Source organism: Lepidochelys kempii, chromosome 2, assembly GCF_965140285.1.
Source record: "Lepidochelys kempii isolate rLepKem1 chromosome 2, rLepKem1.hap1, whole genome shotgun sequence".
Lineage (NCBI taxonomy): Eukaryota > Metazoa > Chordata > Testudines > Cheloniidae > Lepidochelys > Lepidochelys kempii.
In genome coordinates, this window is record NC_136381.1 from 224,859,653 (window position 1) to 224,875,763 (window position 16,111).

General features: G+C 42.1%; 1 protein-coding gene across 4 annotated transcripts in view; it reads left to right on the plus strand.

Annotated features, from left to right (window-relative positions):
- The window catches only part of CDK6 (cyclin dependent kinase 6), a 203,020-nt gene extending 187,631 nt beyond the window's left edge, over positions 1-15,389 (plus strand). For all 4 annotated transcript variants that reach the window (XM_073333958.2, XM_073333959.2, XM_078851783.1 and 1 more), the window contains one exon: positions 6-15,389. In XM_073333958.2, coding sequence (XP_073190059.1) covers positions 6-152 — 147 coding nt within the window. In that variant the 3' untranslated portion in view covers positions 153-15,389. The remainder of the gene's footprint in view (positions 1-5) is intronic.
- The last annotated feature ends 722 nt before the right edge of the window (positions 15,390-16,111 follow it).

The following is a 16,111-nucleotide window of genomic DNA, read 5'->3' on the forward strand; positions in this document are numbered from 1 at the left end:
TTTAGAAATGTTTAGCGTTCAATCCCACCAAGAGGATATCTGCCTATGTTGCCCTGTCTCACCCTTATTTCCATGATCTGGAGAAATGCAAGGAGAATCTGGACTCCCACATGTCAACCAGCCAAAACTCCAATGAGGTGAATAAATCATAAGGCTGAGTGAAGGTGAACCTACAAATGAGCACGATGTGTAGCTGACAAAGGTCACTGTCCCTAGCTGTTATAATGAAGATCATTATTTGGAGGTTTTACACGTCTGTCTGCTTCTTCAGGATGGTGATATGCTCCAGCCTAGTTTACTTTCATCAAAGCAATGCAAGAGCCAGGGCTTTCACCTACTCCCATTGCAGCTTTATGTGTGTGTGTCTGTTTTGTTTAACTACCTGGGAAAACTCCAGATGAAGAGAAGCTGCTGATCAGTTTTGCTGCCATTTTATTCTTCTCACACTGAATGCTGCCAGTGTTCCAGTCACTGCCAAAACATGATGCAATCTCTCCCTCTAGCTGCTGAAGCCTCATCTGGTATTTTTTAATTGTTATTTTGGGATCTCTTAAAGTGATATTTAAAAGAATGGCATTGAAATTTTGGATCTCTACAACCTGCAAATAATTGATAAGTACATGAATGCGTCTAGCTACTGTTGGTAACATACACGGAGGTGCTTCCCCAGTTGAAAACTCGGACAAATAATTTTATTATTTCATTACTGTCCATAAAAATAATGATGATGATAAACTGAACCAATTTTTAGTTTTTTTAAATATACAAATGAATTATTAACTAGATGAGTTTATGTGCATGTCGCAAAAATAAGTTAAAAAAACTTTTAGGGACTTATTCTCTAAAGACGCTTTACTCTCCAAAAATATTGCATTTGTTGTTTGAATCAGTCAATGAAGTCTAACTTTTTATTTCTTTCTCAAAACAATTGCAAGCACATGTTCCATGATCTAATACAGAATTTTATAATATGTAGGTCAAAGAGGTAGATAGAGCTGATGAAAATCAAAACAGGGTTTCCCATTGTAACAAACTTATTAGCAACCAAAAAGTAACTCAGAAAAATGTTTCCTGTTTTAGAAGCAGAGAATTCTTTGATTACGGAGAAGAACACTTATGCATATGTGCTATATTGGATGGAATATACTGTGCTGCTTTACCTGTAACACACAACGCATACAACACAGTGCATGAACATTATTCATATTTCATTTACTGGCAGATTTTTTTTCTGTGCAGAAATGCATGAGCGTCCCTCCTAACCCACCATGTGGGTATATTGGCAAACCATATTTCTCACTTTGCTAGCAGTAATGTGCCATAATTGAAAGTCAATATAACAAAACAATTCACATAACTTTTTAGCAGTTATTTTAAATATTACATTACATTTTTATATTTAGTATTTTTACCTTAACTAAAATATATTTTCATTATTTTTAAAAGAAACTTTTATTTTTTTAGTACTGTGCGGAAAAAGTAAATATTTTAAATCCATAAAGTAAAGGCTTTTCCCTAACCTAAACTTCAGTGCAGTTGCCTGGATATAACTCAAGGGAACATTTGGCCCAGTGAGTTAACTCCTGCTATAAAGGTAGATTAGGCACTACTGCAATATAAATAATAATACACATAGCAGCTACCATTGCTTACTCCTGTGATGGTCCTTCGTATGCTATCCTACTTTTCTTGCCTCTGTTTCATCTGTTCTAGCAACTGAGCCAGTATCCATATCCTCACTCACAGCATGCTTGGCAGTGGCAGGTCACCAGTGCCATGCTGAGCAATATATATTTTTCCAGCTATGGCATGGGAGCCTGTGGCTGTCTCCCTGGCAGGTTCCTCGGTTATGTGGCAGACTGGCTCTGTGGCAAACTTCACCATTAGCTCTGAGCTGTTTAGCACTTAGGCTGCTGCTAAGATAGTGAGTGGTTTTATCTACCTTTTGTGAAGGCATTCCTTTTCTGTTACACACCTAACAATGAGACTTGGGTTAAATTACTTCTGCTCCATGTAGGCCAAATTGTCAAAGGACCGGTTGCACATGCGCAGTGGCACCTGTCGGGTCTGGTCAAAGATCTACAGCATGAACAGGCAGGCTGTAAATTAGGCCGGATGAGTGCATCCAAGGCATGTGTGTACAGAGTCTGGACGCTTGCATAGCACAAGGCTTTTCCAAGGGGCTCAATGTGCCAGGCTGAAGGCCTGTGAGTAGCCAAGGCACCACTCAGCTGGTCTTGGCTCTACCCTGTTCCCTCTCCCTCAGTGTCTAGACCCAAGGATAAATGAGGTATCACTCGGTGGGTCTTGGCTCTACCCCATTCCCCGTGGTCTTAGTTTCTGCAGCCCGGAGAGGGCTGAGGGTGCCGCATGGCTGGTCTTGAAATCCTTAGAAAAAGGTGGATCATAGTGCAATTAAATGAACCACAATTTCTATTAATAATTTTAAAACAGTTATTTAAAACAGAAAAAAAAATCCAGGCCAACCTTGCAAAATTAACAAATGGGGAAAAGGTCACTGCACAATTTAGCAATTTTTAAAACATTCCACATTTTATGTAGCACCACACTATTGTACATACTTTTTCGGGGCACACAGCTGGCATCACCCTCTAGCAGCTGCCAGAGGACTATCTCCTGGACACTGCAGCTCTAGAAGCACTATAAAGGGGGGAAAACATTAGTTGTTTTTAAAATCATGCTAAAAAACTGATGTGCAGAGGTGCTAGCAATCCCTCTGAAGGATGCAGTGTGAGAACCAGAACAGAGTAGAATACATCTACTCCATGTTATGCTCCATCCCGTCCAAGCCCCATTCCCAAACCCCCTCAGTGGAAAAAATATGCAGTTTGCCTTTCTCCAGCACTCCAAGGCTGATTGCTATTCCCCATTTCCTCTACAGACTATGTGTGTCCCTTGGGTACTACTGTCATGTGTGTAATGATAGGTGGGGATGTGGGAACTGGATTCAAAAGGGAGGTAGTTCTCTCCTTCCCTGCCATCACCACAGCAGTGAAGAAAACTGTTCACATACACTGTAAACAGGGCCCTTGCATGTAGCCCTACTTGGCCTTGACTTTGGCCTGAGTGAGTGCTGCAGACTTAGGTGAACACAGCTAAAAATTATTGAACAACAAAAATTAAATTAAAAAAAGTAAAAATAGTTCTTTATCTTCTGGAGCACCTCCAGCCAGGGTGTTCATTACAGTAGATGCCCAGAGGTTCTGAGCAGTGGAAAGGATGCTCCCATCTGCTGTCCAACATTATAGTCATTTGATGTTGTGCAAAGCTATTGTCCCACAGGATCCTGCATGATTCTGCAGGCCAAGCAGACCCAACAACTGAAGAAACCACTAAGGCGAGGATAGTGTAGTTGCAGGTGTATTTGCTTCTGTACTATGAAAGTGTCTGCTTCCTCTACTGATTCCTTACTGGCCATCTGTGGCCCCCTGAGACCAATTTTCAGAAACTGAGCACCTGTTGGACTGCACATATTTCACACTGACATATAGTAACAGGTCATTAGCATATGCCAATATTATATTAATATATTCTAATGGATGTTGTGCATTTAAAAGCACCCAGAACAAGATATGCCAAACCAAAGGCAAATAGATAGAGCTGACTGGTTGATCCAGTGGCCTTCCCTCTGCCTCCCTATGCCTCTCTCTCATCCTCCTCAGCACAAACAGAACCAGGAAAGCTGCCTGCTGCTATCTCCCATGAGACTCCCTGCCACCCAAGAACCATTCCTGCCTGCCGCACAACAATTTTCAACTCCCACACAAATCGTCTTCTCTCACTGCTACTGCCAGTAGTTGCCTCTTTTGGCCCAGCAGCCAAGAGAGGGAAGATTAGATAGAACCTCTTCATGCACCTCCCAGTTTACACCTGACTACACTATGACTATGACTAGCTTGTGGACACCTTTTTTGTCTTGCATGCACCAATCAAAATTCTAAGCCCAACTGTTTATCTTTCAGCACACACAGCTGCTGCCCCCTTTGAAAATCCAAGCTTGTCTCCTGCTTGTGCCCCAAAATACACCAACAAACCAGGATTCCTGCCTTCACAGGGTTTTGAAAATTTGGTCCTATATGCATAGCGTCCTTTCACAGGATCATAAACAGTGGATACTTCGCTCAAGCAGGAGTTTTGTTGGACACTATCCATATCCTGGTCTTCAGGCTCAATTTACACTTGAGTTTTCTGTATGAATAAGCAGAAATTTTTATACCATGTTACTCTGCACTGCTTATATACCAACTGTCTTTGAGAAGCATGTTTTACTGTACAAGAGCTAATTCTCTCAGCTGCTAGATACAGTGCCCATTTTAATATGTGGAATAAACAGCAAATATGCCATTCCAGTCATGTAGCCAGCAAACCAGGAGCACTTATCTGACTCACAGCTGAAAACACATCGGATGAATCATAAACCACATGGTGTGGTTGAAAAGACCACATAAATTAATTATGTTCCTAGTATGAGTTGAATTTGAATAACGAAACAGATGTTTCTTCTGAGAATTCTGTTCTTTAGAACCACTTTGCTAATGTTTTTCTGATGCGATAGTTTCAGGAATGGATGGATTTTTGCCAGGCCTATGATGTGATTTAGACAATATATACTGTAAGTGTGAATCCTTCTCATTTCGTACTTTTCTCCATGATTCAAAACTATTAACTCTAGTAAAGCCCTTTGCCTAAATCCAATGATTAGCTGCCAAAATCTTAACAACGGGTTCCCTCCTCACTCCACGAGGGGGTCGTTGCCCACCCCCGCCCCCCGGGACTCCTGCCCCATCTAACCCCCTGCGTTCCTTGGTGCCCCCCCCCCAGGACCCGTGCCCCATCCACACTCCTTTCCTGTCCCCTGATTGCCCCCAGAACCGGGCAGGAGGGTCTCGTGGGCCACCATAGCGGGTGTCCGCCCTGCCCTTAAGAGCCAAAGGCATCTGCCGAGGTGTGAGGTGGGGAGTCCCAGAGGTGCTTACCTGGGGCAGCTTCCAGGAAGCACCTGGCAGGTCCCTCTGGCTCCTAGGGGCAGGGGAGCGTAGATGGGAGGGAGCAGGGGGAGCTCCCCCACTGATCACATCAAAAGTGGCACCTTAGGAGCACCCACTGGGAAAATTTGCTGGGTGCAGAGCTCTGCTTCTCTCCCCCCCCGCCCCAGCTTCCTGTGAATCAGCTGTTCGGCGGGAAGCCTGGGAGGGCTGAGAAGCAGGCCGCGGCTTCCCACTCAGGCCGAGGGTGGCAGAGATGAGCTGGGGCGGGTAGCGGTTTCCCTGCTCATCCCCCTTTCCCCCCGGGTTACCTGCTGCGGCGTGGGCGGCCCTCCTCACACCCCCCTGCCCCGGCTCACCTCCGCCTTCTGGGCCTGAGTGGGAAGCCATGGCCTGCTTCTCAGCCTGCCCCAGCTTCCCGCACAAACAGCTGATTTGCGGGAAGCCTGGGGGGGGGCGGAGAAGCAAAGCGGGGCACCGCATTCAGGGGAGGAGGCGGAGGCAGAGCGGAGGTGAGCTGGGGCCGGGGGTGGGATGGGGAGCTGCTGGTGGGTGCTCTGCACTCTCCAAATTTTCCCCTTGGGTGCTCCAGAGCTGGAGCACCCATGGAGTCAGTGCCTAAGGCGCCACTTTTGGACGGTTAAATTTAGAAGCCCTTTTAGAACCGGTTGTCCAGTACGAACCGGCTCCAGCTCACCACTGCCTAAATCTCACTGACAGAGTAGTTAAAATCAGGCTTAGGATCTGATCCTGTAGTCTTTATATAGGCAAAACTCCAGTATTTATTTTATAGCCTCCGTCTCTTGACTTCACTGGGTGTTTTGCAGATGTAATCAGGTCAGGAATTGGCCTTTAAGGACCTACATGTTCCAGTGTACTTATTTTCACAGGTTTTGCTTTGGTGCAGCCAGGCCTTTCAATAGACCGAGCAGGGAGACTGAAGAGCCTGTGTCAAATTCATTGAGGTTTGTGCTGGCTTTCTCCAGCACAGAACCCATGGGTGTGTCCCTGATGGCAGGAAGTCTACACAGGCGAGTTGCAAGGACACAAGGCCCCAGTCACTTTCCATTTGTCAAGTGGCCTGCAGCTAATCAGCACGTCACTGGCTGGGAAAGGAACCTGGTTAGGGCAGCCCCTAGGTGTCCCCCACCCGCAAATTCCTATTCACCTCCACTCAAAATTAAAGCTGCTGGCAAAAACTCTGAGGTACTGCTATCTGCCTTCTGCTGGATGAAGCTCTTCTGGGGTGCAGTGGACCAGGCTGGCACAGGGAGGTGTTGTTTGCACCTCCCTATACCACTGGGAGTTAATTTGTTGCCTTATTGTTTGAGGTGACAGAGCTTGAATTGGTCAAAAGCTGGGAACGTAGCATATTTATTTAATTCCTACAAAACCTTCAGAATGTCCTTGTCAAACATCAGCATCTCTGCTTGATGCTAACTTTCACTCTTGATCTTATATATGTAGAAGTTTGTCTTGAAATCAGTGTATTAGAAAAACAGTTCTACTAAACTTTGGGGGGAACTTGAGAATTAATTTTTAAATACATAGCAAATTAAATTTTCTATGCTGAAACGTACTACTAACTATAAGCAAGCTATTAATTTTTTTCCCACTTGGATGCTTAAAATCAGGATACTAAAAACCAAACATATGGAGTGTTGCAGTCTTCCTTTGTTAAGGGAAATATTTTCAGAAACAGCGTCTCAAATATGGGTGCAAGTTTGTTTTTGCACATGCATTTGCACACCCAATTACTGTGCAAATTAAATTGTAGGCATGCAAAATTATGCCCACAACTTTAATAGCCTAAATATCTATTGACATTCTTGTATCCTATTCATGCAAACACTTATTTCTGTGAGTTATTTATTTTATTATATCTCTGTATAAATTTTGCAAAGCAACAGTTGCAAATTGCTATTTAGTGCCATTAATCCAGTTCCCATTTATGGGTGTGATTCTACAATGTGCTGATAACCCTCAAATCCCAGTGCTTCACATTAATTTGGAGGAGTTTTGCCATTGATTTAAAAGAGAGTTGAATCAGGCCCTAAGAGAGAAAATGACCCAAGGTGTGTATATATTAACAAACACACACCTTTGTCATGTTTACAGCTACCTGTAGTTTAAAGCTTAGTATACGTCGTATACAAATGACAATGTATGCACAGCATAATAATATATGCATACTATAAACAATAAAATAACCATAAAAACACTGAGAAATTCTGTCTCGCTGATTAAGTTCTTGCAGAAAACTTGCTAAAGAAATGTATTCCTTTATCTTTAAAAGTAACAAATGTTTACATGCCTAGACTTTGAAGCTTGTATATGTTTTCCATAAATGTAATTTCTCCTTTTAAAAAACAATGCTTTGTGAACCAAAATAGCATAATCATCAATCTAATACTGAATCAAATTGGATCCTAATCTCAGAAATGGCCCTGCAAGAACCTACATGCCCCCTCAGCTCTCATTATACTCAACGGCAGCTGACAATATTCAGCATCTGATATGGTTGGACCCTTTGTTTGTTTTCCTGACATAAATGCCTGAGGCCTGGTCTATACTTAAAACTTAGGTTGACATAGCTACAGTGATAAGGGGTGTGAAAACTCCACACCCTGAGCACTGTAGCTATGACAACCTAACCCCAATGTAGACGCAGCTAAGTCATTGGACGAATGCTTCCGTCAACCTAGTTACCGTTTCTTGGTGAGGTGGAGTTCCTACAGCAATGGGAAAAAACCTTTCATTGGTATTAGCTGCATCTATACTATGGGGTTATAGCTATGCTGCTATAGCCCCCATAGTGTAGACACAGCCTGCTCTGAGTGAATTCTATGGAAGAGTGGCTATTGACTTCAACAGGGGCAGGCTTAGTCCCATAAATGTTTCTACAGTACGCACATGAGAGCAAATCATATTTATAGGTCTTTCAGTAATGTGTTTGAGACAATGTTATATACAGGGGTTCTCAAACTGGGGGTCAGGACCCCTTAGGGGGTCGCGAGGTTATTACATGGGGGGTTGCAAGCTGACAGCCTCGACCCCAAACCTGGCTTTGCCTCCAGCATTTATAATGGTTAAATATATAAAAAAGTGTTTTTAATTTATAAAGGGGGGTCGCACTCAGAGGCTTACTGTGTGAAAGGGGTCATCAGTACAAAAGTTTGAGAATCACTGTTATATATCAATAAAACCTTTGCAGTGGATTGTATTGCACATTTATGAATAGCAAAGGACATTCCCATCCATCGTTAAAAGTATTGTGCAGCAAAGCTAATAGAAAACAACATTTCTGCCTGTCTCTCTCTCTCTCTCTCTCTCTCTCTAGTATCACTGTTTTTTCCACTTCAGATAAAATGTTTTATCTATGTTAGAAAATACATGAAGGGTTTGATCCTGTCTTCCATGAGCACACTGAAATCAACGGGACTTTTGGATGCCTAAGGAAGGCAGACATAGTCTCTTATACGGATACCTTGATATTGATTGATTATCGTAGAGCAAATTTTTGTTTATGAGAGATGTTAGAGAAAAGATGTTGCCTGCTTTTAAAAATATGGTTTTAGCTAAAATGAGAAATGGGATTATAAACTGCTTTTTGGAAAACGATGTTGGATTAAGAAAGGAGGAGTGTATTTTTACATGAGCCTGAAGAGTTGGTATGTTCACAGAAAGTTTTATGGAGGAACTGAATCTAGATATAAATTAATTCTAAATAGCATTTTAACGCTGATTTGTAGGGCCCTTCCAAAATCACAGCCGTGAAAAATGCATCACAGACCTTGAAATCTGGTCTTTTGTGTACTTTAACCCTATACTATACTGATTTCACAGGGGAGTCTAGGGTTTCTCAAACTGGGGGTCCCAACCCAAAAGGAGGTTGTCGGGGGTGTCACAAGGTTTTTGTAGGGGGTCACAGTATTCCTACCTTTAGTTCTGCGCTGCCTTCAGGGAGGGGTGGCCAGAGAGCAGCAGCTGCTGGCCAAATGCCCAGCTTTGAAGGCAGCACCCCACCAGCGGCAGCACAAAAGTAAGGGTGGCAATACCATACCATGCCACCCTTACTTCTACGCTGCTGCCTTCAGGGCTGGGCAGCCGGAGTGTGGCGGCTGCTGGCTGAGGGCTCAGCTCTGAAGGCAGAAGCACAGAAGTAAGGGTAGCAATACCACAACCCCCCTACAATAACCTTGCGACCCTCCCAACAGGCCCTTTTTAGGTCAGGAACCCTACCGTTACAACACCATGAAATTTCAGATTTAAATATCTGGAATCATTAAATTTACAATTTTTTAAATCCTATGACCATGAAATTGACTAAAATGGACCATGAATTTGGTAGGGCCCTACTGATTAGAAGTAAAACAATCCATACGGTTTCACTGAAAGGAGAGGAGAAAACAGGTAAAGTTACCCTTGTGAGTCATTGTAACTCCCAGTGTCAGTTGCAATAAAAAATGCAGAATGTGCAGCAGTAAGTGCAAGGAAATTGCTGTCACTGCATGCCAAAAGGATAACAAATGGTGTTAAATGCTTTAGTTTGTTAGGTGCTCGATCCTGCAAAGAGCTGAGCACTGATTTCAATGGACAACTCAAGTGCTTGTCATTAAACACGTGCTTTGCTGGAGTAGCCCAGAGTGCTCAGCACTTTGCAGGATTGAGCCTTATCCCAGACCCTCTGCACAGTGCCCAGCCTAGGTATCGCAGCAGGGCCTGGAGCAGGAGGAAGGGGAGGAGGAATCCCCCACATGCCAAACAGCAGGAATGGAGCCTCCATAGCTGGTATGTCAGCGTAAGAACTAGAGTTCACTCTGTGAACCTAGTTGCCACCCTGTTGACAAGAGAGGAGGATGACGGGCTCTGTAGTGGTTCAGGGGCTGTGTCCAGAAGAGTGGGCAGAAACTGAGACTAAGGGCCTAATTTTGGTCCCTGCACTAATTATGAGTAAATAGGCTTGGCACAGGCAGGGGAGGGAGGCTACGGGGGACGGATAGACAAGGGGGCACATTCAGTGGTGTCAGAGAATGGACACCTCCTCCTAGGCTGCAGAGCAGCCTCTCAATGGTGTTCACTTCATCTACATAGTCACAGGTCTCCCAGCCAATCACGCTCTCTGTGTCTTACCAAGTAGCCATTGCAGCGGGCTCTCAAAATCCTGCCTCCCCTTGTGCAGCAGAACTGTATTGGTTCTGCTGCCTGTCAGGATTTCCATGACATGGAGGTGGAGGGTAGGATTTGCCCCTGAAACACATTGGTTTGTAAAATAACATTTGCAGGATGAAATTCACAAAATATGTCTGTCCCATTTACTCCATTTGGAGAAACTACTAGGACTTCCACAGAAACATCTTTTATTAGATGGTATTTATTACTCATAGTTGTACCCTGTATCTGACATGCTGCTACTTCAGAATTCGGAACTACAGCACCTTAAAAGCTAGAGTGAGTTTAACCACCTCTGCATCGCTGCTGGTGCAACGATGGATGGTCTGTTATTTTGCATGTGGATTTGTAAGTGTCCCTGATTTGCAGGAACATCACTGATTTGTGCCATTGTTTTTCCTCATTAGGAACTGGGGATTAGTATAGTAAAATATGAAAGATTTTAAAGGGCTTTCTTTGTTCACACCATTTCTATTTGCAGCCTCAGAATATTTATCACCCCCCGCCCCTTTTCAATGACTTTTATTAATGTTGCTCTTTACTTCCATGTCAGAGAAATGTGTAAAATATATCCACATACTGGTGTCAACAGCTATAGGGTCAAATGTGCAGTCCTCAGTCAAAAATCCCACTGAAATAGAGCCCTTCCCTCCCCAAATAATTTCCACACTCCACACCACAAATAGCCATCAGCATTCTCTGCTTTACTCAGATACTTTACAGCGCACATCCCTACAGTATCTGAGCAGGCAGCATGTGCCCCACTCTGTCCAAGTAGGAGAAACTTGACTCCCTGCCTGGTACATCCCTGCCTGTTTTACCTTGGCTAATGTCCTGAAACAACTTGAATCCAGACTCAAAATGCATCTCCACACTGCCAGCACATGGCCAGCCAGCAATCAGATGTATGCTTTGCATCCTGCTGCTCCCTGCTGTGTCAGGGGTCACTCCACCTCTGTGCTGCAGATCCCAAGAATAATCTTAATCCTCCCTTCTCCCCAGCTCCTACAATACTTCTACATGTATTTGCTCTGATTTATACTTTCCACTATCCACCTTGCTAAGATAGGTCATTTCCGAAAAGCTTTCCAGTCAAGGACCACCCCCGCCACCCCCCGCATCCAAGTCACAGTTTAATCAGATGAAAGCATGCCATGCAGCTCCCTCCTGCCCTGCATGTTTTGTCATTGATCTTGCCCCATTCACCCAGCTTTCTGTGGGAGGAGAGCCTTGGGAAGAGCAAAGGTTCAATATCAAATGTGCACTTTAAATGACATTCAGTGCCAAAAGAGGCACCAAAAGAGGTTCACAGTGCATCAAAAACAGTCAGTTTCACACCCTGACATTTACTCTGGTTGATGCTCCCAATCCCAATTATACCACTTGTGCCCCAGTAAACCATCGTTACCTTCACCTCTCTTGCTGCTTGTGTTCATATGATACACAAGCAAAGAGTGGGAGATTATAGGTCTGAATATGCTGGAATGAACAAAATGTATTTCATTGACCAAAACAATGAAACCTCTTGATTCAGCAGATCACTCACTAAACACAGCAGGCCAGATCTTTGGCCCTTTCAAAGGCTCCTTTTCACTGCTTTTAGATGCCTTAATGCAGTAAATGATGATTTCCCTATTGTAGAGGAATCTTCAATAGCTGTAGGGCTGGCTATGCCAGCCTGACACCACTCTCCTTTCTGGAGCAGATTGGGGATGAAGAGAGGGTGATTCTGGCCAGCAAAGTGGCTCCTTGAGCACTGCTGTCCACCAGCAGAAGTTAGAGCAGTCTTAAGAGCAAGAGTGATCCATGGTGAATGAGAAATCTGGGTCCAGGGGAAAAACACAAAATGATCAGCTCTGGAGAATGGTATTAAGATACAGAGCCTCTGCGTCAGTGGTTCTCAACCTTTTCCTAGCTGAGACTCAGAATCCATACATGGTTTCTTGCAATGCCTCACCAAATCCTACAACCCTTTGCAATTACACAGCAAAAAGCATGTCTGAGTTTGGGTGCTGGCAAGGGGTTTCTGAGGTTTGGGTTGAATGAGATGGCTTCAGAGACTTGCTGTCTGTAAGAGAGGGAGGGATGATGAGCTTTTGGTACGGAGTCATCTCCCTGCCCAGTGCTCAGCTCCACTGAAGTGAGGAGTTCCATTGTGATTGGAATAAAGAGCTAAACGGGGGCAAGGCAGAGGCATCAAGAGAAAAGAGCATGGCATGAGCTGCCTTTTGCTTTCCCTGTGCAGGCTCCTAGCAACCCAGTGATTTTGGTGTTTCCTTAGCTGGTAGGGTATGACATCCTCCCACCATTGCTCTCTTCTGCTTTGCATACCAACAGGTGAAAAGTGCTGCTCTAGATTACTAGTTCAGAACCAGACTAAGTCAGCAGTGACTAAAGTCTGTTCCCATCTGACAGTAGTTTTATGGCCAATGTGAAATGTGTTGGAGGTCTCAGCCCAGAGTTTAGCAGGCAGGTGTCTGTTTCACCAAAATCACCATTACAACTGGCACTACTTAACGCCCTGGATGTCATACTCAGCCAAGGTCAAAGACTGCATGCAGGATCTAGAAACCAATCTACCCTCCCACTGGGAGGTGACCCCTTTAGAGCAATGATTGGGGGTGAGTGAAGAAATTTGCATAATTGCTGCACTTTTAAGAAGGCTTGTGGGCCTGATCCAGTTGGAACAGAGCCTAAAAGAGGACATCAGTATCCAGGGCTGTCAATCGGGCACCTTTCACAAGCATTAGATTCACTTCTTTTTTAAATAAAGAAACATAGAAACTATGCTTAAAGTTAAGATATGAACCTGCCATTTATTTTTTCCTTAACAGAGACAGTATCACTTTGGCACTTAAATCAACCTGAGGCACACACTGATTATTTCCTTTCCAGCCTCTGATTTCTTTATAAGTTCCTTTCAGATTAGTGTATTTATGGCCCCTTTTGTTCCAGTTCATGTAAATGCTCTGTTTCTGATTTTGGGTCTGGGTGGGGTTTGTTTGTTTTTTTTATGCAATGCTTACATTACTTTGAACAGCTTTAAAAGCAGAATGTCTTTGAATGTTCTAATAAATGAAAAATCGTACCTTCCAAAATGATGTCTTATAAGTTGAAGTATATACTGTGGGAATGTTGTTGATACTATTATAGCTCCTTAAAGCATCACAATATGCTTTACCTTGTGTGTCTTTTAAATTCTATACAGTAGTGTAAATCTGTATTTCCTCACTAGCTCTATACTCTTCAGTCTGAGGATTCGATCCTTCAAACACATGTGAATAACTTCATTCACTTCAGCAGTCCCATTGAACTGAATGGGACTACTCAAATGAGTAAAGGTACTCATGTAAGTGTTGCAGGATCAAGCCTTTAGTTAATAACTGATTGTAATAGTGAGGACACATGGTTAGTAACAGCACCCAGACACCAGCAAATGGGGTCTTTGTTAATGTGGATACATTTATATCCAAGTTATTCAACATTAACATAAATTATTGCTATTATAATTCACGTATATTATTTGTATCTGAAATACACTAGTCCTGTGAAAGTGTAGTTGCCAGGAAAAGCATTGGGTCTTTTATAGATTTATAGATTATTTACATTTAGCAATCATTTTAGTTATTGACATAAAGCTAGTTTCATAGAGAGGCAAATGATAGATAAATTGTAATGTTCCTGAATAAGCTGCGTACTGTACATTTGAATTTTGAAACTAGAAACTGTTTGTTCAGATGTAGTATTTTTAAATGCCTAGAGGGTTTGTTTGTTTGTTTGATTTAATATGTAAAGGAATAAACATAAATTACTTTGAAATTTTATTGTAGAGCTAAATGTACATATAGCATAATGTGGGGGGAAATCGTTTGAAAGATTAAAATTAGAAATCATTTCACATAGCTGCCATTTTGGCTTTATTTTGTTTGCAGTAGTCATAGTAGATACCAGTCAGTAACAGATACTTATATCAGTGCCTGAGTTTGCCTGGCTTCTCGTGATTAAAATAAGTTTTTGCAATGATAAAATTGCTCTTGTATGTTTGAGTGTGTTTCTGGAAAAAGGCAAAACTACGAGGGTTGTTGAAATAAAGAGAAATATGAAAGTAGCAGGCTTAGAGACTGCTGTGGAAATACAACTACATGAAATAGGGTCTAGGTTTCAAAGTATTTTAAATCAATGGGCCTAATTCACTCCTTTACACTGACTATAGTTAAATTATACCAGGGATGAATTTGGCCCATTAAGTCTATAAATTTCAATATCAGGCATCTCAGGTTTATATACAAATAATATAGTTTAGTAATTAAACAAAAATAGATTATACTTATGGTAGTGTGTGACCAGATATAATTAGCCCTAATAATGTTAGTTTTCTCAAATTTTCTGTGGGTTATTTTTTGATACAAAGAATGAAAAGCAAGTGTCTTAGTGAAATAGGGATATGTGGAGATAAGCACAATGTTGGTACAAAAGGTACCAAAATTAGAAATTTAGGTCTCAGTGCTCCAGACCTTTATGAACTCAACAGAATAACTGGGATGACTTGTGTGTAAAGTTAAGCATGTGTGTATATGACTGTAGTAAGGTATTGGTTCTGAAATCTGCAAGATATGTGACATTTTCAAAAGGCCTTGTTAAAAATGTTGGTTTTGGTGTTATGTGGTTTATTTTGAACAGTGGGCCAGATTCTGAATGCAGTTGCACTGATACAGATGGTTTCAGTGGAGTCAAAAACATCAAAAGTAGTTCCAAGTTATTTTGCCATGCTTTGAGCCACATCCTCAATTGGTATAAATCGGCAGAGTTTCATTGACCTCTCTGGTTCTATCCCAAATTATACCAGGTCAGGAACTGGCCCCTTGTATTCTAGATCAAGTCATTTAACGTAACATTCAGTATGACTGTATTTTACAAGGTGAAAAGTTACCTAAGGTGCAGACTATACTACATAGACTATCATTTATATCTATTCACAGGACATGATTTCACTGTATCACTTCCTACTTGAAATTCAGTCTGTTATTTTAATATCAGGGTACAAACATGAAAGGTGCGTGTATTACTGTTTCTTTTAAAGGTGCATAATTATTTTTATTCAGTGTGCCTAAAAATTCCTATTAAATGCTCTCTATGTGCTCCTCATTCATCATAAAATATGTGAAACGGTGCCTATATCACCTACAAATGTACAGAAATGTATATTAAATACAGACATTTCGCAAGATTGGTTTCTAGCTTTTATGTCTCGCAAATACTTTTCCTAGGCAGCACATATACAGTATAAAGTGAATATATATATATACATACATTATATGCATGCACGTACATATGAACAGTTACTTACACAAACTTCCTATCAACTACTGATTACATCAGTCTCATTCCGTCACTAATGCACTGCTTTATTCCTTACTTAGCATGAGTTCATAAGAATAATTTCATAATGTGGCTACTATGGCTCTCAATCCTTCTTAAAAAGATTTTTTTCAATGTCTTATGGCTCAATCCTGCGACCCTTGCTAACATAAGTAATTATCCTCCTAAAGATCTCCCAACCCGTACACATATAATCCTGTTGAAATCAATGGGACAATTCACCAGAGCAAGGAATGGTCACATGAGTAAGGCCATTCATGGTGTAAATCAAACTTGCATCACTTATCGACTTGCTTCTATGCATTTAAACTAAGTTAAATATACAGAGTTGTTTTGGAGAAACTAGTGCAGCATTTTTTTGGCAGGGGTCCAGTGAGTCTAAATAAGCAAACCAATATCTTTAAAGTCATAAAGGTTTATAAACTAGGGTGAAAATCGCCTTCCCCTGCTCAAAGCCCAAGTAATAGTGGATGGGCGGAGGAGAATGGAATTCACATAAATTCCTACTATCTACTGCTCCAAGTGCCTTGCCTTCAACCTTGCCTTCTCATATA